General features: G+C 37.7%; 2 protein-coding genes across 5 annotated transcripts in view; one reads left to right on the forward strand and one right to left on the reverse strand.

Moving 5' to 3' along the window:
• LOC108135557 (NAD(+) hydrolase sarm1) overlaps positions 1-22,898 on the reverse strand; it is a 41,054-nt gene extending 18,156 nt beyond the window's left edge. Inside the window, exons 1-2 of one of the 4 annotated variants that reach the window (XM_017256304.2) lie at positions 21,524-22,898; positions 21,322-21,446 (exon numbers count right to left, since the gene is read on the reverse strand). In XM_017256304.2, the coding sequence (XP_017111793.1) occupies positions 21,322-21,446; positions 21,524-22,067 (669 nt within the window). In that variant the 5' untranslated portion in view covers positions 22,068-22,898. Of the gene's footprint in view, positions 1-13,867; positions 14,164-15,981; positions 16,154-18,683; positions 19,044-21,321; positions 21,447-21,523 lie in introns of those variants that run through there. The other 3 variants (XM_017256307.2, XM_017256305.2, XM_017256306.2) reach the window with 3 other exon arrangements.
• Positions 514-4,826, forward strand: LOC108135558 (dyslexia-associated protein KIAA0319-like protein). Its single transcript, XM_017256314.2, has 8 exons — positions 514-1,279; positions 1,441-2,724; positions 2,781-2,912; positions 2,968-3,076; positions 3,142-3,332; positions 3,393-3,909; positions 4,012-4,179; positions 4,243-4,826. The coding sequence occupies exons 1-8, from the start codon at positions 677-679 to the stop codon at positions 4,443-4,445; spliced, it is 3,207 nt and encodes a 1,068-aa protein (XP_017111803.1). The 5' UTR covers positions 514-676; the 3' UTR covers positions 4,446-4,826.
• Positions 22,899-23,354: the final 456 nt, after the last annotated feature.

The following is a 23,354-nucleotide window of genomic DNA, read 5'->3' on the forward strand; positions in this document are numbered from 1 at the left end:
CAGCGGGAAATATTATAGCTGGGTTTTAAATAGGATGTCATCCTAAAACGAAAGTCATAACTCATCAGAGTGTCAACCGGTTTTTATATATGACATGATATTCCCTGCTGCTTAGAATTCAAATGTTGATCCAATTATAATGCATAACGTTCTATGAATAAACCTTATATTAGTTTTTGTGGTAAACAAAAGCTATCTCAATATATATTTCAGACTTAAAATTTATTAAAAATTATATTTGACAGTGAATTGTTATTTCTTATTCCATAAAATCTAATATGTAGTTCTAATCAATAATTTCGTAATTTATTCAAATGAGTAATGTACAAATAAGCAATGCCCAATAAAAACCGTTACCAAGCAACGAAGAGAGAAAGCTTTTCGCCCGAGCTTTTTTCGTTATTTCTCGGCGGTAACTTCCGTATCTAACGCTCTATTCCGCTCGTAACATCCAACACTCATTCCACTCTCTTGGGAACCAACTCCGTACCACTTACAACACTGATTACTGCGCAGGGCTGCCATAATAAATCAGCTGTCAGCTGGAGTAATTGGTTTTCATTTTTTGTTGTGCGCTGGCCGAAAGAAAAAATCGCAGTTCCAGTGTTTTGCTGGTGATTTTAGTCGCGAAACTCTAGCAAACTGCCAGTTCTTTGCGGCGGAAACCAAGCTAAAGATGGCTCAAGTGGGCAACTGGACTTTCAGCCTGCTTTTGCTGGCTTTTTCGATGGCGTCAGCATATGCCGACGTCACGACGCAGAATGTTCTGCTGGGCGGAAGTAAAAAACACAAAGAATCCCCGGATTCTTTAGTTGGCGGCGCCACGGCCCCCAATTTGGTGTGCCACAAGATGTTGCGACATGTTTTCGAAAATGCCACGCCGCGGGATGAGCAGCAGGCGGGGGTCTTCGAGGAGTACAAGCCGCCGCCGGACTCAGTGGAGCCCCTGGAGGAGGAGGCCTATCTCTGGAACTGCCTGCAGGCGTGCTGCGAGAAGCCTCGCAACGCCACCAATGCCTGCAATGTGGTCCTGGTCTTCAAGGGAAAGTGCTACCACATCCGCTGCCAGAGCAACGAAGCCTGTTTGCCCAAGCTGAGGGTTCGGATGCCCAACGAGAAGGTCCAGATGGTACTGGTGAATCCACTGGGCGAGGCCACCTGGCCACAGCTCCTCAAGGCGGAGGCGGCCAAGCAGAATGCCGAGATCCTGCCCTACGATGAGGCAGCCCTCAACTTCTGGAAACAGCCCAGGAGATTGGGCTATCTATCTCGAAATCAGGTGCGTTAAGTTCTTAGTTGTTTGTCAATGTTTGAGGTAATTGGAAGATATTAGTTCATGTTGTGAAGAGTTTAATTAAGCTTTTAATCAAACTGTACAAGTAACACTTATACACTTATATTCTCTTAAATCACTTGGTAATCTTAAACTTCTTGTTTTAGGAAACCCCAGTTTATGAGGACGAAGATTTCCCATTGGCGGACAAACGGATGAATCAACTGATCTTCCAGCCCGACGAAAACGATGTGCTGGCCAACGAAGAGATCGGCTACTACGATGCTAATGCCAAGTTCACCACCTGCGATGTGGAGACACCATGTCCGCCGCCCCAACAATGTGTCCCACTCCAGCCGAATGCGGTGAGAGGCGTTTGCACCTGTCCCGAAGGCTTCGTGTGGAATAAACAAAGGAAATGCGTGATGGCAGCGGTTCCATATAGCTCCTATCTCACCAGCAATGAGGCTGGACAGCAGGAAGCGGCGGCAAGTGAGAATTCTCCAGAGGTATCTGCGCCGCCCTTGAAAACTGAACAAAACAAGGATATCGTAGTCTCGGTGATGTCTAAGGAAGTTCGGCTACCGGAGCAGGAGGTGACCCTCGCGGCTTTTACGGTTCCCGATGAGCAAACCAGCGATACCAAGTACAAATACCTGTGGACTCTCATTTCCCAGCCCAAGGGTCCGATGAATGGCACAATATCGGATCAGAGCAAGTCCAAAGTTAAGCTCTCGAATCTCTCCGAGGGACTTTACACCTTTAAGGTCACTGTAACTGGAGACAATGGAACCTTTGGCGAGGCGACAGCTAATGTAACAGTGCTTCCCGAGAACCGCATCAATCAGCCACCGCAGGTGATCATCTCGCCAAGGGAGCAGATCATCCGGCAGCCCACCACCAATGCCATACTCGATGGCAGCACCAGCACGGATGACGACAAGATTACCAATTGGCACTGGGAGGTCATCTCAGGACCCATTGGTTACCAGCCCGTTTTGCCGGAGGTAAATACCCTCCAGCTGGATCTCACTTCGCCGGGAAACTACACGTTTAAGCTAACCGTAACCGATTCAAATAACATAACCAACTCCACCACTGCCACCATAGCAGTTCTCAAGGAAACAGACTACGCTCCGGTGGCAAATGCAGGCGATGCTGTCATCTTGTATTTACCCAACAATAATGTAACTCTGAATGGAACAGCCAGCTCGGATGATCACGAGATCGTGGCCTGGGAGTGGACCAAGGATGCCAGCGATGAGGCCAAGGCTGTGGATATGCAGAACACCAGGACACCTTATGTTCAGTTGTCCAATCTGGAGGAGGGCATGTACACCTTTGTACTCAAAGTCACGGATGGCAGTGGACAATCCAGTACGGCTAAAGTCCATGTCTTTGTGAAACCTCCCACTAATTCTCCTCCAGTTGCGGAGGCGGGAACTAATACGGTAGGTTAAGCCTTAGGTATTACCTTTCATTTGGTTTAATGTGTTGCTTTTTACAGACCACTAGTTTACCCATTAACTGGGTACTTTTAAATGGCTCGGAATCCAAAGATGACATTGGTATTAAGAGTTATTCATGGAAGCAGCTAAGTGGGCCCAATAACGCTGTTATTTTAAAGTCAAACTCATCGGTGAGTGTATATATCTACAAAGGTTGATCCTATTTAATAGTTTGTAATACCACAGATTGCCAATGCAACCTCGCTTACACTGGGGCTCTATGAGTTTGAGTTAAGTGTTGCTGATGAGAATAATAATACAGCTTCGGACACCACCTGGGTGAAGATCGTACAAGGTAGTTACTTAATCCATGGACTACAAATAACCAAGGTTCCTAATTGTATTTTCTTTCCGAAACAGAACGCAATGCTGCCCCAATAGCCAACGGTGGCGGAGATCACACCATCACGTTGCCAGCCACCGCTATCTACTTCAATGGTTCCAAATCCTGGGATGACTTGGCAGTGGTTAAGTATGTGTGGACACGTGATGAACACAGCCTGGCAGCCGGTGTCATTGTGGCAGACACCGACAAAGAACCCGTCATGATTGTGAGTAAATCTATAAAAATCTATCCAACTAATATTAATGTTATTTCTACGTTTTTCTAGTTAACCAATCTAGTACAAGGCCGCTATGTATTTACACTGACTGTAAGCGATGATCAGGGTTTGACGAGTTCTGATACCGTGAGCGTGAATGTTCGGCGCGATCCGAAGCTGTTGAACTTGGTGCAAATGACCCTGCCCATGGGCATCTCTGTGCTCGCCCAATCCGAACTGGATTCGGTGGTGCAGAAACTCCAACTTCTGTTGGGAGACGAGAACAAGATCCAAGTTAGAGAACTCAAGTACGATCTGCATACGGACGCAACGGTCCTAGTTTTCTATGTGAACGATGGCCAGGGAACGGCACTGGATGGCTTGCAAGTGGAGCGACAGTTGAGGACCCAACTCCAAAAGGATGCATCCATACTGGGCGCATTCGCTGTCGACATTCGCACCACCGTTTGCCAGAACGATTGCTCCGGCCATGGCACCTGTAATCCCATTTCTAGAGCCTGCATATGCGAAGCATTCTGGATGCCATCGGCAGGTTACTTTTTCAACAATCAGGAGGCCAATTGTGGTAAGTATTATTATAAAATATTATTTCAAAATATATCCATGATTTACAAGATTTAATCCAATTGGTAGAACTTTGCTAATATGTCCTAACTCTATATTTCAGATTGGTCAATACTATATGTGTTTGTTGGAGTGATTGTTGGCTGCCTGTTGCTATCTGGAGTGTTTTGGGGTATAGCCTGTGCCTGCAGACAATCGAAAAAGCCACGTCTTCGCCAGAAAGTTCAAAAGTACTCGTTGATTGGTAACAAGGATGAGGAGGCAGCCAATTGTAAGCATACAAATATTTTTCTTTGTAAGAAAACGAATAATTTATCAAAATTTACGCCCACAGATTCCCGTAACACATCGCTGACCGAATCAGAGACGGATTCCGATGTCCTTTTTGAGACCCGCACAAAGTCCAATGGATTGGGCAAGCACAAGTCGCACAATTCTCATAGTCATGGACATGGAAGCAGTGGAGGTAGCGGATCTTCCGGACGAGATGGTCACAAGTACGGAACACAAAAGATGGGCCGCAAAATAAAGGCATAAAAATATATGCATCAGGATTAGGAGATCTATATGTGTATGTTAGTCGATCTACTATACCGTGTGTGATATCTATTTGTATTTCTATAATGTACTCGGATCTTTTGTACTTTCCGCCAACTCGTATAAAGTGAAGTTGTGTATAAGTTCCTTTACGTGCAATTATGTTTAAATTAAGGCTTATTGTTTATATTATTTTAAGCTGCTGCTGTGCAACAAAATATTATTTTTAAAGTTTATTTTTACTGCATATTTCTGCGATACTTTTTATGTGTGTATATAGACATAGCTGTTCACAATCATGTAACAATCGACATGTAACTGCTTAAAAGTGCATTATTACCCACATTAAACGAAACCAATAGATGAAATATGGTTTTCAATTTTAGATTGGGAGGGAAAATCATTGTCAATCGTTTCATTTACGATTGCTAAATCAATGCAAAATCGTCAATTAATTTATTTGACCAACCATTAATCACATTTGGCACACTGTTTAGATAATTTGTATGCAAAGGCCATAATCAACCAAGCGAATGCTGCCTGCATTCAAAATATTTTCCTTTGTCGGATACAATTTGACATTCTCCCTGTTGATATTTACACGACTTGTTGACTTATCACTGCTGTTTTTCTGGCAGCTTCTTTACTTTGATCAGATTTTAATTCAAACATTGACGCATTTCAAGCCCACACACAAAAAAACCAACGCCAAACTAGGTTCGCAGACGGATTTCTTGCCAATTTATGCACTGTGAAGAATAGCTCAACATTTCAAAATGTTTTATGCACTGCGAAAAATCTTTCACTCAACATTTTAAAATATTTTAGCTTGCTATTGAAATGCTTTCTGTCCTTATCGTTATTAATCAATTTTAAATGGGTTTAAAAAGAATTACAATTTTGATATGATAACATGCTAAAAATTTCATTTTGATGAGTTTAAAAAATCATTTTAAAATAATAACAGGTTGACATGCATCAGATTAAAGTCGATTTAATTTAAAAAAAAAACTGTCAAGGTGATAACTATTTTTTTTTTTCATTTTTGTTATATAATAGAAATAATAGAGTAAAGCGAAACAAAAATGTTTAATTAATAAATAAAGGTTAAAAATGCGTTCATAAAAAATATTCGGTTTTTTAACTTTACTTTAACTTTATAGAGGAAAATGTTATATGTGTCAAAGATTAAGAATAGTCCCAAGCCGATAAGATATTGTTGGTAATATTTGTTTTCTTTCCGTGGCTTTCTGTTACGAATTTTGGCGAAATAACTTAAAGAGCGCGGATTCGCTGATTCAGTCTGAGCAGGAGCTTAAGTATTTGCGTGTTTGTTATTGATTTTAGCCGGATTTGGCCGGCTCCGTTTGGACCTGATCCCCTCTGCCACCCGCACTTTGCTGGCTGTCACGCGCGACCCATTTTTCACAGCTGGGAGCGGCCAAAACACGCGATTTACCCATATCCAAGTGGCGCCTCTCGCCTTTGCCTTTCCCCTGTCGACTGCCACATGTCATGACCATTGTACGATGTCCTTTGGCTGTAATTAGCCCAGGCTCAGCCGATTCGAAACCGACCTTCGAGGGTTTTGCATGCCCATTTGAGGGTAAGGTTCTTGAACTCTGCACCCAACCCCACCCACTGGATTTTCTTGGTATTTAAAGCTCTTTAAATTGTTTGTTTTCCCCTCATAAGTCTCAATTAAACGCCTCTCGTACGCGAGGAATGCCTTTGAATTCTTTTCCACGAACTCTTCTCAAATTATGAGTTTTTAAATTCTTAATATGCGATGTCAAACTAATTTGCATGTTCTGCGATCTCAGATATCGCAGATGCCGCTGACAGTTTACAGCTGTTGGAGTTGTTCACATTGGGACTGGACAATAATAATAACGTCTATGGTTTAAATCCCCCTGTCCCTACAGCAGGTGGCTACTGGAATTATCATTATTTTTGTCATTTGTCAAATCAGCCAAAGCAAAAAATAAAAACGATTTTTTGCTGTTTGTTTTGTTTTAAAGGTGAATTCCGCTGTCGCGTTGAGTTATGGCCATTTTGCATAAATTAAGCGATTTTGTCAAAAAAAATTATAAAACGAAGGAAAAAACTCAAATCAAAAACATTATATCATAATGGATTTTTGACAGAGGATGATTTATGTGGAACAATACAATATAAATAACAATTTAGACTTGAGATGAATTTTCAATTAAATAATTAAATTATTATCTTAATTAATATTTTGAGTTGATCCAGCACTAATGAAATGACAATGTTCATTCTTTTATTTATTACGAGTCAAAGGTGTAGAGTAATTCAAAAGATTTTAATGTTAACTTCAGAAATTGTTATTTTATATCTCATAAAAATAGAGTTAGAAGCAAACGACTTCTATAAAAAGAAACAATTTTGCAACTAACTATTTATATTTTAGGGATTTAGTAACAATTAATAAATATTAAGTATAAATAAGTCGAAACTTAACACCATTTTTATTGCCCATTAAAATGTCACATTTGTTGTTCAAGGGTATTCACTAGTCGTAAAAACCTTTCCGTACTTTTGTGCCGCCAAGATTATTATTATCTTCAATTTAAAACTTGATGATTAACAAAGTTTTACTGATTTATTTAGGCATTAATTTTGAATACCACTTACAAATTCCAAAACTAAAACCGTTTCAAGGTAAGCATTTTTTTATTTTTAGATTTGCATTTAATTTGCGGTTCAATTCAGTTCAGTTTCGTTTGTCTGTTTCATTAAAAAGTTATAAAACTTTATCAATTAACATACGAAAAAAAAGCAGACAAAAACAGAACCCGTAATAGAACATCAAAAGATAAAACTCGCTTTTATGTGCGTTTTTTGTTTGATTTTTATGTGATTTAAATGAACACCACATTTAAAGTGAGCAGAGAAGGGGCTTACGGGGTTGGAATTTAGGCAAAAAATATAGATAAAGGGATGGCGGGGAAATAACAAAACAAAAATTGGCACACGAGACAACGGTTGAGTGATTTTTAATGTATTCGTGACAATAATTTTTGGGTGCTGCTGATATGGAGAATAGGTTCAGGGGTGAAGAGAAGGCGTTTCGATAGTATCTTTTTTTGGGCTGGCGAGTGGGTGGTGACAGGAGGGTGGCAGCAACACCATAAAATGTATTGTATTGTCGTTTTATTTGCGTTTTATTATTGTTTAATTAGTCCCTGGCATTCAACTATGAATGCCAAACTTTGTTTGTTTGCATTGAACAGTAGTTGCTAGCCCCACCCCATTTTTCTTTACCCCCGCTACACTTTCCCTGCAAATCCCACCCACAGAGAACATTTCTTTCATAAAGCAAGTTTATTGTTCTGGGGCGGCAAAATTCAAATGCAAAATGGCAACAGACAACAAGAAAACGAGCAAAAAAGGGGGAAAACATTGCGAAAAAGAGAAAATATGAAACGAAGATCTAGTGTGGGCTGTGACATTTCAAAAAAAAAAGAGACTACAAAAACGGAGACTGTATTGAATGGGTCGTAGGTTGAGGCCGTCGTGTGGGCGAAGGCGATAAACGAACTGGAAGTGCAAACATTGACTGCGAAAAGTTAATGAATGGTGTATCCCAAGAGTGAGCAAATGGAAAAGCAAGCACACAATATAAAAGTCTTTATAACTTAGTTAAAAAAGTTGACTATTTAACTTCAACTGATAATAAGGTCGTAAAAAAATATGATTTATTGTGCACTTCTACAAATAGTTGACAGGAATAATATTTTGCAGTTGGTAACAAATTATATCCATTTTTTTAAAGGTAAGAATTAAGGAATATGTTATTTTTATTTGTCTCAAATATTTACAAAAAAAATTATAAATTTAACTTAATTAAATTTAATAAACAAACTTTAAAATGAGTCAAGGTTATGAAGCTCTTATTGCTAAAGGGAACTTCCATAAATCAACCTCAGAAGGCCTAAAAAATACAAGCCAAAAGTATACTTCTCCCACTCACTGTCTTTGGCAACTGTCACCTTCGAGTGCACTTATTTTAGCCAACTTTAAATAATTCAATTTTTGCACTTTCGTCTCCGTCTCCGTCTCGGGTTTCGGTTTTCCCACTTCTCAAGCTCAAGCCCTCCTCTCACGAGACAAATAATTTGTACCTGATGCACCTGCCACTGCACCTGCCAAGTGGGTGACGCTCTTAGCAATTTCAGCACTCAAAGGTAGCAAATTGAATGAAAAATAAAGCGGGAAAATATTAACGATGACATGGCAGGCAAAGGTATTTCCGTTCTGCTCCACCTCCATCTCCGACTCAATTTTCTATTCAAATTGCCTGGTTTGCAATAGATAATGCAATCGGCTGAGCAAAGGAAAATCGGCAAAAAGGCAAGGCAAACGGGAAAAATCGCACAAGTTCAAGGTCAATGCCATTGGCATTGTCATGCTCTGTGATTATATTTGTATCTGCATCTACGTTTTGTATCTGCATCTTGGCATCTGTGGCAACGACTGCATCTGAAACAGCTGCGACTGCGACTGCCATTGCCAATTAGAACTGTCTGAAATTTGTCTCATTAGCCAGAGATTAATCTAATGCATTCGAATTTGACGTTACATTTAGCCCACTGCGTGGGTGGATGGTTTACCTGAGAGCCTTGCCAAAAGTTAACCACAAAAACGGCGAAAAACAAAAAGGTTAAGGGGGTAAAACAGCATGAGATTGGAATTCACGTAATTTTGGGAACCAGTTGTTATAGAATTCATCTCGTTGTGAAATAGATTGAAATACAATTATTCGCCTTAATATGTAGTTACCCAAAGATAAGATGCTTCAAAGTTCATTTGAATATATTTTGAAAAAATGCGGTTTATTTATCATGGCTTCGAAATGTGAATTACATTTCTATGATCATACACAAAACTTTTCATTTGTTTCTAGATAATCTCCGACAAATTCAAAGTCCCTTAAGTTGAGTCAAGATTGCTGTTAATCAGAAGTCTTAAAGTGTAATTTCACCACTGTATGAAAAAAACAAAATTTCCCCTCATATGCAAATTATGAAAAAACAAATGTTTAGTCCTTAATAAAAGTTAAATCTGTAATTTGTTCAACTCATTGAAGATAAGATGTTTTTAAGCCTTTTATATACAGAATTTTAAAATATTTGTATGCAAAAACAGGTATTTAAATATAATTTTTATATTTCTGGTTAAAAAAAATGGAAAAATGGTTTTTCTAATTTAAAAGAAGACAACCAAACTACATTTATTGCTGACCCCAAAATAAGGGTTGTTTTCTTTGTAAGTCCATTCCCTACCCCACATTTATTTACTTCCTCTTATTTTCCGACAAAATGACGCATTTTGAAATTGAATTCGGCGTTATACCTATACTGTGTTTGACGGGGGTTCGGCGGGGTCTCATATTTTTGGGGGTCGGTTCAGATTGCAATCCCTGCAATGCCGACAAGGGTGTGTTTGCTTTCGGCTACCCCTTTGATTGCCCGATTGCGTGGGCCGGAACAATGTCTTTTGGACAAGTTTGTCGCGCTCGCGATTCGATAACAATTGTACGGGCTCAGATAAGCCATAAATAAACGGTAGAAAGAACATATTTTACCAACGCTCGACTCATATCTATGTAAGACCCTGTGTGTTACCTGTACACCGAAAACCGGTTCACAGATTCTTTTCACCTGGGCGAACTGCCAATCTGGGAGACGAGGTAAAAGTGCCAAATTATATATCGTTTTAATGGGTTCTCTATGTGTGCCCGGGTGTGTAGTGCAATCAGAAAGCATAATCGGGGCAATCGACCATGAAACAGAGCAACAACTACGCAAACTATCTATAAGATATATTTCCCATCGTACTGCCAATTGTGGGCAGGAAGGGGTGAGGTGCCTTATTATACCCCTATACCCCTAGTATAAACAATAACAAGTTTTTTATGTCTTTTCAGCGGAAAAGTTTATACAGAATTTCCTGTTGCTAAAATGTACAACAAAACATTTTCAACATTGAATTACAAAAGAAATATTGGCAGGTTTTTGTTGAAAATTTAATTTTATTTGAAATCATTTGGAATACATTTTAGATAAAGAGACTTTTGATATTTTGAAATCTTTGGCTTTTGTATATTTCTTGTTTTCTGGAGGAATTTTTTTTTAACTTTTTATAAACATTAAATAAATTAATTTTGGGTTTTTATTAATTTTTACCTTTTATATAATTTCCCGACGATATATTTTAAGATGAAAGAAAGTTCCTGTAGGATCCACGTGAAAATTTCACTTTACAGTATCAACATTTTCACTTTGCTTCTATTCAAATACTATTGTGATTACTTCTTTTCAATTTTAAAAAAATTCAATATTTCTTAGTTTGGAATTTTTCTTGAATATGTTTACCATAAGTTTTTACAAGATCAACATTTTCGCACTTAACTTTTCATATAGGAACTAATCCATTTGTATTGATAATTCAACAACGTTTTCACATTAACAGTATCATAAAAATAATCGTTATATTTTTTGTGATTTATTATTGCGCTTTGATTTTATTTAGTTTAGCGCTGGTATTTTGATTTCAGCTTTTGAACGCGGCGACGAACACAACTGAGACTGAGTTATGAAAACTGAATGAAAAGCACAAAAGCAGAGCAAAGTAAACTTGTTTGCCGCCTGCCCACCCCAAACAAAAGGGGGAGGGAAGAGAGAGGGAAACAGAGAGAGAGAAACAACAAATGGCCACAATTTTAGCGCTTTTCGAGCGTTTTATTTAACAACACTGGCAGTGAGAACAGAGCATTGCCATCCGCCATGAAAAGCTTTTCAAAACTTGTTGCTCTTGTTATTGTTTACAGGGGTCTCTTTCTCTTATTCCTCTCCATTTATTTCTCTAAAAAATATACATTTTCTGCTCTAAATATATATATAAAATATCTGTAGAATTTTACAGTGGTTGAAAGTAATTCAGAGAACAATTAGTGACCCCAGTTTTATTTCTATTAGAGATCACCCCGTCCTTCTCACAATCTTCCCCTCTCGTTCACTTTTTAAGCCCATCTCCGTCTTTCACACCCAACCGTTGCAAATTTGAATTAAGGCTTCACCCTCCGGTTATTTATCTTTTAATTGAGTTGAGCTGCAATTTAAGTGGACCGTGTGAGATCTCTGGGGTTTTCCCCGCTTCTCGGGGAAAAATCATCTTAATTGAATTCATTCATAAATTACAGGTTTGAACTGGACCAACAAGTCTCTATCTGGAAAATATCTACGAAATTGGTGCATAAGTCAGCAAATTAAATGAAAGGCTATTCGAAAAATGGTTTTTATTGATGGCGCTTGGGTTGGGATAGAAATGGCTAAACCATTAAGGAATTGCTCTTTAATAGATGTAAACAAAAGATGAATCCACTGAGATTTTTAATTTGTTTATACCGAACTGCTCGATATTCAATTTATTTTAATCTTCTACTTAAACTTTATCAAAAGTTCAAAAGGTAAACGTCAACTACCTACATTCAGTTTTAAAAATTTAAAAGCCATATAATTTTCTTAAACAATTTAATTATCCCTTTAATATCAAACAAAAAATGTTCCTTTTCTAATTGAACTACAAAATTTTTGAAGCAACCCTTAAGACGTTTTCCAACTGTAATAACACATTTCTTAATAATGGCAAACTTAAATCAAGTAAAAGAATTAACATTTAGTTATTGTAAGCCCACAGCATTAATAATATAAACAGATCGAAAAGGCGCCGAAAGAGGAGCGTTCGGTAAAGTAAATCCCCCTATCCACGGAGATCGCCTGTTTTATCCGTTCGTCCGTCCGTCGCTCGGTCGGTCAGTCCGTTCCCCCAATTGACGTCAACGGCGCCGCCGACAGTCAGTGAGGCAGGCCGAAAGAGGCACGTACTGGAAATCAAATTATGTAGTTTCTACAATATATAGACAAAGGCAACGGCGACGGCAGCAATGGAAAACAGAATACAGAAATAAAACATTTGGTTCCACTTTAGAGCGAGACCAAAAACAACACTACAAAAATCCCAGCAAATGCGCACAGCAAAGATCCAGATATCGGCTATATAAGCGAATACAATTATATTTATAGAGGAGAAACGAAATCTTTAACCAATCTAAGAGAATAGGGTCCCCCAGTCGCTTTCTTGGCCCAGGTCGAGAGTGCAAATTAGCAGATGTTTCTTTGCTTCTGGAATGGTTCAATGTCTAAAGATATACATATGTACATATACATATATATATATCTGGGCTAATCACTTATAATGGGCAAATTGGAAAGCCCCGCGCCAACTGCAGTTGACGCATTTCCAGCCGACGCATTTGAAGCTTAATAAACAAAAGCCGCATGAAATTAATTATAAACAAATAGCTCGATTTCGTTCGATTTATGTGCCGGCAATTTTAATGGTTTGTGTTGTTTTATTCTCTGAAATTGCCAACGCCATGCCATGAAAAAAGGAAACGTGTTTGAAAAGTGGAAAATTAATGTTTATTTTCAATAGCTTGGTGGTATTAAATGTTTGGCATTAAGCACCAATATGCGTTTCAACTTTCAATTTGAGTGCGTTTTATTTCGGCTCGTAAAAAGTTTAAAATGACATTTATAACCTGAACTTTAAAAGCATTGGGGTTTTAATTTTATAGCAGTGTTAAGTTACCTAAACCTAACGATGATTAAAATTAAAGTGTCACTTAAGTTCTGTAAGTAAAATTCAACACATCGAATAAAATATATTAAGTCTAACAGGTAATTATATAAGTTATTTATATATGTGAATTGTTAAGTTACATACATATTGCTCTATACACATAACTATATTTATTACACATTTTTAACTAAAAAAATGTATTTGTATTTTTTGCACATTCTGCTTTAATGAAAGAGTTTCCAATTGCAGTGATATTTCTTATCAGAGGAAACGTGTTTTTTTGCATAATATAATAACAATAATATTCCTCAGACTTTGTTGCCTAAGGGCGGATGTTCTTTTATTATTTTGTAATCTTTGTAGACCCAAAGCATTAAAATTTCTTAGAATTTCACCCCTAGTGCATTAGAAGTCGTTAACAAATTGAGACGTGTTGTTTTCGTTCTCTTTCTGTCACATACGAAAAAGAAAAAAAAAACCTGGTCCCAATGCCATTGCGTCAGAAAACCAATCATAAAATCATGTTTTTATAAAGGCATAGGCATAGTAGAACGAGCGTCTCTGTCTTTTGGGCCTTTCACTGACCATTAGGACAGCGTTTGCCGCCGTCTGGTTGGTCATTTTATGCCGGCGTCGGCGGCTCGGGGTTAATGTACTCTGTGACCTAAACACTTAACTCAAAACCCTTGACTCTGTCGCACAATTGGGCCTCCGCGTTGAGGAAGTTTTCGATGGGATTGATTGACAATTACCTGATAATGCTGCCGGGGGAATATGAGACGTGAGCGCAGAGCGGCTGTCGTGTGGCTGCCACTGGAGGTGGCATTTGGCGGTTGGGTTTGCGCCAGTAGCGGACTTCTTGTCGAGGTGACAACCATTGTTGATTTTATATGAATCTTTCACTTGGTTTAACCGCACTTTGATTTGTCAAATTATTCAAATTCAATCACTCGTAGCACAAGTTTAGTTCGAGGGTTCTTTCTCTGTGCACTCGCTGTTTGTTTACCTTTTTATTTATGGGGGTTCGTTGGCATATTTCTTGGGAATTCTTAGCAACAGAAACAAAAGAACCAAAACAAAAACATTTTTCATTTATATAATTATTAACAAGACCGACGATTAGCATTCCTTGGGGTTAACAGCAGAAAGCCGAGTAATTTATCCGCATAATCGCATTCAGAAAGTGTTTTCGGCCAAAAGTACTTTACCGTTTCTGTATTGCTGCGCATAAACAATTAACAAGCATCTGGTTTTGTGCTCATGCTTTATTGTGATTATTTTTATTTCGTATTTTGTCTGCTTTTGGCAACCGTTACCCAAACGATACGCAGCCACAAAAGATCGCAGTCAGAAAGGCTTACACAAGAAATGCCACAGAACTGGTTTTCGTGCCTGGCCGTGCCTGTGACAAATGTATCTGCAAGATACACAATAAGCGTAGCTGATTATGCGTTCCTTCTATGGCTAGTATATGGGGCTCAGATTTCTGAGTATTTTCCTGATACAATATCCAATAATTGAGCTGCGCTTAACAACTTTTTTCTATGCTTCCCCAAATCTTTCGTATCTTTTTGAAATTGCTAACTGATCTATTGAATAAGCTATTTAAGAAGTAAGACAATTCTGATGTTGACTTTAAATAACAACCAAGCCCGTTTCGAAACGGAAGTCCTTTAAAATATACAACTTTTTTTACTTATAATATTTCTACAAATTTTATCACAATTATGTATCCTTTACATACCTAAAATTTGTAAGTAACCAAATATATTTATAAGCCCCACCAAACAGCATCAATTCTGATCTTTTTATTATAGAGAATTTAAGCCTTGCCTATCTGTGCTTAACGATCTTATTTAATGCTCCATTAAGGCAAAACAAAACCATTCTGGAAATTCCCTCACTTATTATTACAGAAATTCAAGACCTTTCCATTGGCCCAAACTTTACATACAAGAGATGCAATGCGATACGTTTGACATTTACAGCTTCTTGCGGAATAAACCTTGACTTGATTCGACTTTGGTCTGGTTTTTCACACTTCTGGGCGTGGAACAAGTTCAAAGCCCACATAAACACTCAAATGAAACACCTGAAAAGCCCACGTGCTGGGGGTTTTCCCCACTTCCGTTTGCCATCGGTTTCTTTGTGTCTTCATGTAACTGGCTAATGAGTTTCCGCTTGGCTAATGCAAGTAATGCAGCTAGCTAATGCCAACAAGCGAGTGAGCCAAAAGCGACAAAAGGCGTTAACCACTTTTTCCTGTTGCACTCTTGGCCCGCTTTGTTTTTACTTTATTTACTGTGGGCGGTTGCCTGATTGATTTTAAGTCTGCCAAAGCGACGAATAGCCTACGCAACAATTTCAGTTTGTGGCTTTTGAGTTTTCCAAGCACATTTATTTTGAGACCGGTTTTCTGCTGTTAACTCGTTTTATTAGCCCACTTCTTTTGTGTTTTGAACAATTTATGTAAATTTATTCTTGATTTTTCTATGAGCTCTGCACTCATTTTCAGCCATAAATTCTAGGTATTAAATATATTGCAATTTTATGTTAATTATAGCTTGTAAAAATTGTCGTCCAGTTTTTTTTATTATTTTGGCTTTTTAAAATTCTGGTATTAGCAATTCCGCGAAATATATTTTACTATATTTCACTAATTTGAGTAATATTCATTTATAAAGTGTAAATTGTTAGAGTAATTTGGCGTTTGTAGTATTTGTTAACAGACATTTGCCACATGCTTTTCTGTATTTCAAACGTCACATATGTGACGACAAAGTAATATTTTATTTTTAATCACACAATTATGTATTTTATTTTTAGATTTCTTTTTTATCGGTGAAAATATTTTCTCTTTACGCACTTTTCATATGGATTTATTTCGATCCCAAAGCATTTTTGCTATTTCACAATAATACGTTTAGTTTATACAATAAATTTGTTGTATTATTTTTAACCAGCTTTTTTTCATAGATTTTAGCTGTGTATGTCGTTGTCTTCGATAGCGCTCCACGAACTCGACGTTTGAGTGTTCGACACAAACTGCGGCCTGAAATTTGTATTTTTCGACTGGCTGCCTCGAAAAGAGAAAAATCAAGAGAAAGAGACGGATGCAGAGAAGTCAGAGAGAGAGAGAGAGAGAGAGAGAGAGAGTGAAGAGTGGGTGATCCTCCCTCTCTGTTTGCCGAACAAGTTGCTTTTATTCGAATTTTTGGTGCAGGTTAAATGTGTTTTGATTTCTTGTTATTTATATTTTTACATCTTTTTCTTTTCGCATTTTGGCAATGATTTGCTAGGAATTTTTCGCGGAAATCTTGGTTTGATTTCCCCTTCTCAAGCAGTCGCATCATTGTTTATATTTACCATTTATTTATTTGTACGTCTATTTTGTTTTATTTACTCGGTCTAAACAAACAGAAATCATCTCAAATTGATTCGAAATCGACACGTGCGTCTAAATGGGAAAAATCTTTTAACATGTTTTTTTCCTAATTGTTGTTTTTTTTTCTTTCTTTCAATCTAATTCATTCGGGTATTTGTTTATCAAATGGTTTTTTTTTGCGTGTTTGGGTTGCAGGAAATGCTTAAGTGGAGAAAAAATAAGCAAATCTGTTCGAAATTGTGGACTCAAAAAAAATTGCCCTGAACTGATGTAAAAAGTTCACGCCACCTACATACATTTCGATTTTGTGTATGAATCCATCAGTATCCCAGAATATGTTGGTCAAAACAAGGCCGTTTCTTTTTAAACGGTTATGCAATTTATCTCAGCTAATTCATCATTTTTTCGTTCACATTAATCTGTCGCATCCTTCAAGTACTTCTGCTATTCAGGTCAGAAAATTACTCACTTAAAGTGTGCCAGTTTCTTTTGATCATATTGAAAGAAATGTTTAAGTTAATCACAACTTTGTCAAGTGCCAAGTCCTTCAAGTGAGTCATGTTCATTCAGCAAAACCAAACCAAAAGCATGTGAGACTTTTATATTTTTGCAATTACAGTAAGTGCTCTATGAAGTGAACACTTTTTTAAAATAATTAAAATATTTTTGTTAAAAACTACATATTTTTCATATCATGTTTTAAGGCTAAGCCACTTTGACTTTTTTTTAAAGTATTCATATTTTGAAAATGTACTACAATTACAATTTAAATAATATTTTAAAAGTCTATCAGATTTTTCATGATTGTTTAATCGATTTTATTAGAGCTACATATAATAAAAAGTTCTGATAAATATGTTTATTGCTGACTTATTTTTTTTTTAATCCACCATATTAAACCTCCACTGTACTCATATTTTCTTTACGCCATGTATATGTTTCTACTCGTGTATCTACGTATGAATGAATTGGCTTTCGCCTAAAACATCTCTGAGTCATCAGAAAGCCGTGATTGAGTCTCCAATAACAACTTGCACCGATCGAGTTGCGACGAAGAAGTTTTTAGCTCTGACTCATCACCGTGGGAGCTTTATATCTTTGGATGCATCCGCATCTAAGACTTAAGATACAAAACCTCTGGCTATATTTTTCGTGTGTGATTTGCCACGCCCTTTCCCCAAGTTCAGCCTACAGCCACGCATGCGCGAACGCTTATCGTTGGATATTTTTTCTCAATTGGGATTTTCATGCGTAATTGATTTTTATGCATTTCCCTTTTCCATCCCGAGATTGTTTATTTATTTATATGCAAAGCGTGCTTAACACGTTTTTCTCCTCTCTCTCTTCGCTCCTCTCGATAATTGTGATTTATTTGTTACTCGGAATTGGGTCACTTGCCAGTCGGAAGGTGAATACAACATTTTATCGAATGCATCGAGGAGGAATGAATTTTCTGGTTTTCGAGTTTATGTAATTTATGCTTTTTAGGGGTTTTTTACTGATTGAAGGGAGTCTCCTTAGTTGGGGTAAATTAAATTCATTTAAAGTAGTTTACATAAATTAGTTTTTTAATAGTTGGAAGATAAATTTCTTGTTTTAAGATTAGTTTTGCGATAAATACTTACAAAATAGATTAAATCTATTGATTATTTTCCAACTAATTGCCCTGCCCATAAGGTGATCTCTGCTGTAATATGCTATTTTAGGGTTTTATTCAACATTATTTGCTTGAGTAATGACTAGAGTCAATAAATAGATTCAATTTACTGACGGGTTTGCGTCATTTGTATTATCCACTTGTTATCAAACAAGTTCTTGAAACCCTTGGCCAATTCCCTTCCCCAATGCCCTCATCAGTCGCAAAGCACACATTATTGTTTACGATTTCAATTAGATGTTGGTCATAAATTATGGCGGCTAATCCCGATCGCGACACCTTACAAGCATCCGCATTTTCACACACCTAAAATGCTAATGACACCTCATTCGAAACCGAAACCGAATCCGAAACCACTCCGACAAATTGTTTTGATTTTGGCCATGAACTGAGTAGCATATCAAAATAATTCAAGTTTGTCTTTTGTTTTTACCTCGGCAAGCATATCTATTTCTATTGCTATTCAAATTCGTGGGATGCAAAACAATAAAAAATGACATAATTGAGGTATTTGAGTGGAACTCACGTTGACAGTGGGCATTAGTTGTGCATTAACTTTCATGTTGGAATCGAGATCACTTTGCTTGGTTAGTTCCCGATAGGTTTGCTCTATAGTAGAGATGTTGGACTTCTCCAAAGGGGTTTTAATTGTTTTTCTGGGGTTATCTCTCAAAGATAAACGGCGCACGCTTCCAAGACGAAAGGTTCCTCTACCATCACTGGAACCACTCGACTTGGTTCGATTTCGACTTGATTTATGAGTGCTATGGGTGCTATTATCGTTCCGACTTTCCCGGGTTTTCTGCTGCTCTTCGTGGGTAATACTCAATGTTGTTTTCTTGCACCACAAGCCGCTCAAACGATTGCCCATGCTATACGGTTTTCACATCAACTTTCCGCGGGATTCAGCACGATCTAACGTTCGAGCAATTAATAATCGTATATTTACAAAGATTCTCGCAACTGCGAGAACTCAGATACAAACAGAAGTAGTAGAATCAGAATCAGAATCGGAGACGAACCGGTGCGCATCTCAATTCGACAAATACTGAAAATGGAATTCTTGTCGAAAACCACAAAATGCCAGACCCAAAACACAGTTGTCCGTCCGTTTATAAGTAGCTTTCGTACCCCTCTCCGGCCTTTTCCGCCTGTGTTTGCTGCTTTTTGGGAGCTTTATAATGCGAACAAACCGCGAGTTGACTCTGTTTGTATCTCGACTGGCACTATATGTGTGCCCCTCGTTCCTCAAAACATCGGGCTTCCCTTTCGGCCTGTGTACTAATCGATTTTTTCTCTCGACAACACAACACTCACTGGGGCTCTCTCCCCGGGAAGATTCCCCGACAAACCCGACAACTAATTAATATGCTCGGGCGCTGTCATACACCCAACTTCATATAATATTAACAACAATCTTCGGCGACTCACGTTCTTTGTGTGTTTGCGTTGAAGAGCTTGTCAAATAGCTAAGAACGGTGGGGATAAAGAAATTAATTGATCTGCAGTTGCAGAATGGTCATGGGAATACCCTATAAGATCGTTGGGAATACAATAATTTGGACGTAAAATAAAGGGATGAGCAATTGTTGAATACTAAAAATATTTAATTAAAAGGAGTCGTTCGAATTTAAATATTTTCGCATTCCCAATACTTTGTTGAATAAAAAAGATTTAAGATTCAATAATTATATATTCATAAATCTAAAGGTATCATAATATTTTAAGAATATATTCTCAAATTAAATATCTTATGATAGGTGATGAATGTATAAAAATAGTTATCTGCAAGATTAGTCCTAAAACTAAACCTAAAATAATAAAAGATCCAATGATCTTATCAGCCAAAGAATAAGGCCCTCCAATATATGGGTCATCGACCAATTTTCTTAATTAAAAGGATGTTGGCTCATCTAATCATTCGATAAACAAATAGTTACTTGTTCCTCTTGAGATACAACTAAGATTACTCGAAATAATCAGTTTCTCATCTTTTTAGGGAGATAACACAATAAATATGTTAAGAAACAAACCCAATGAGATTTTCAATATACCTGTGGCAGGGCATTCGCAAACGAGAAATTTGCCTAACGACGCACGAGCCATGCTAAAAATCAACGCCAAATGCCGATTATTCATAGCCGGTATAGCCATCCAAATAGTGTGGTTTTAGCGCTATATACTGTGAGGCTCGTTTGGCTCGAGTCGTTCCTCTTTCTTCTGACCCTCCCCCTTTCTAATTCTGTTTTGAAAACGTGCTAAATGTTATTTATTAATTAAGTTGACGCTGTTTTCTACCTATTTACCTAAAATGAGCGACGGAGAGGGAGCCGGTTTCAGGAAAGTCGCCAAGTCAGGGAGTGGTTCAGAGCCCAATCCCCAGAGTTCCCCAAGCCAAAAAGAGTCGCGTGTGAGGTGTGAGTTATGTATTTGCTTAAATATGGCACTGTAAAGCTCAGCGTGGTCGGTATTTGCTCTGGAGAGTGCACTTGGAAAACAATAATAAAAAGTAAAATTTGATTTTATTTGAAACAAACAAATTGATATATTTCAATGTAAAATATAAACTCAATGTGTTGGTTTTTAGCAAATTAGTCTTTCTTTGATTTTTACTGTTTATACAAACAAAATATATATATTATTCCCAACTGGTTTCATCAATAAATTATTAATTATTATCCGATAATTTTCGGATATTTCTTTTCTTGTATATCAACTACACTTTGATTATTTCAAGTGTATGCAAAACTATAATCAAAATGAGCCTAAAAAGTGGAACAGGGGGGTTGTAAAACGTAACGAATGAGGGATAACAAAAGCTTGAGTGAGAGTTTATGGACACCATAAAACCAGAGAAGAGCTCCAAGTGAGTCATGACCTTTACTCGCTGTGCTTATTTATAAATAGCCATCGGCAATTATTACGAGTGAGAATTTATAAAGCTAAAAGGGCCAAATAAAGAGAGCAGTGGTAATGTTTCAGACGTATGTGAGCTGGAAATACCCTGTATCTCAATTATTTGTATCTTTAAAATGAAACAAAACCATCATTTTAAAAATTGATTTTCAAATAAATAATTTTGTTCTATAAAAAATAAAATTTATTTCTTTCGTTTGATGAAACTCTCCGATTAAATTTAATAAAAAATAGGTGGCTGTACTTACATTTCCGTAACTTCTAATACTTGAAGGACTCAGGCTAAATAATCTGCCTAGCTGGTGGTGATGCGTTGGTGATCCATTGCTGTTAGCCGATGATAAATCCGTGAACATGGGCGAGTGGGAGTGTTCTATTGTGGTTGAAGATACCATTATAAATGTTTATAAATTAATCAAATTTTTTTTGATATTATCTCTTAACACTTACCACTCAAAACAGGCGACATGTCCTTGGGAAAGGCGAACAGATCGTTGTTGTTTCTGATGTCCGATGAGTTCAAGGTCAGGCTGGGCTTACGAACCCCCAGGAAATTGGATGCCGATGAGGCGCTGGAACAGCCGCTACCTCCCCCCGCTCCCTGGATTCCATAACCCATACGGGTGTGGGCGGTGGTGGGCGTGACATTGGGCAGGTGATGAGATTCCAATGGCGAGGCGGACTTCGGTATTCCACTGCCGCTGCTGCAACTGTTGACCGCTGGAACGCGCTTTAAAATCGGTGCGGGTGGCAATTGCGAGGGGGAGGGCCGGAAAAGCCCCACACTCGGTGGGTGGTTCGGTGGGTCGCCCTGTGATTTCGGTATTGCTAATCGAAGAGTTTGCCGCGCAGCTAGTCTTCTTCCAGGCGCGTATTTATTTCCAGACTGCGCAGCCTGCGACGACTGCGACTGCGGCAGAGGCAGCGACGTTTGCCCAGCACTCTCAGCATGGTGAGCTTGCGCTGCTGTGTGCACCAGCTGTGGTGAATTCATTTTTCGCTGTTACTCTCACTGTGGAGAGCTGTTAATTCTCTGTTCTCTTATCACTCTTGTTGATTCTCCCAATATTACTGTTAACTTAACAGCTGCTGTTACTCTCTGCTGTTAATTCTCTCCGCTTATTTGCCACTTAATTTGTTGTCTATTCTTGATTTTATTATTTGCTCTATTTTTGGTGGTTTTGTTGTGATTGACACTTTTTGTTTTGTTTATTTTGTTGTCGATTAAAATTTGATATTTCTGTGCTGTTTATTCGTTGCAATATTGTTGTCTGTATTTAGTAAAATTTTAGTAAAATAAACTCTGCAATTGAACTAAGTTTCTCAAATGATTTTATTGTTTTTTTTTAAATATACTTTTATTTTGAAAGATTATGTAAGTCTTTTTCAATGCGGCAGTAATTATTTTAGTATATTTGCTGTTTACTTTTCGACTGGTTGAACGTTTTTGTTCATATATACTCCTCTTCAGGCACTTGTTTAATTTATAACCGTTGTTGTCGACGCTTTTTATCAATGAACGTCTGATTTTGTTGTTGGCGCTGTGCATTCAGGGGAACTGCAGCGATTGCATAATTATATATGCACAAGCGTGAGCAAACAAGGTGAAAAGGCTAAGCTGTAATATAAATTAAGTTACAATTGTTGTAGTTTTTGATATTGCAATTTCTTGGAACGTGCCAATGTTGGTTTTTCTTCTTCTCTTTTTTTAGTTTTTGTTTGACCCACTCGTTTCAGCCTATACCATAAATGTTTTTCTCTTTTTTTTTTGTTTACTTTTTAAAATTAACCTGAATTAATGGTTAGAGATAACAGTAATCAACAACAAGGATTGATTGAAACGAGAAACGTTATCTTCTTGGAACCTGTTGTTTCCCACACTTTTTTTCACTGCAAATCGGTTGAACAAAGCATTTCAATTTTCCACCGCTGAACTTGAGAATTGCTACGTGGTCGCCGGGCAAAATGTGAAATCTCCGACAATGAGAAATCTCCGTCCAATTTTCGTGACTTTGCGTGGGACCAGCGACCATAAAAGCCACACGCCATTTAATTCTCGGGTTAATCTGTAATAAATATATACACACATATGGTCATCAGTATATAGCGAAATTCGTTTTAGTTAAATTACTTGGAAACGTGAATGAATCTTAGACTGTTGTCTTTATTTGTCTAGAATATTGTGGGTTGAAAGATCGTCGGAACTGAAACTGCCCTTGAACTCGGTAAGGAGAACATGAGAACATAGTTCGAACCAATGAAGGAATATAGTACTGGTAGA

Source organism: Drosophila elegans, unplaced genomic scaffold (genome assembly GCF_018152505.1).
Source record: "Drosophila elegans isolate 14027-0461.03 unplaced genomic scaffold, ASM1815250v1 contig_208, whole genome shotgun sequence".
NCBI classification, from domain to species: Eukaryota; Metazoa; Arthropoda; class Insecta; order Diptera; family Drosophilidae; genus Drosophila; species Drosophila elegans.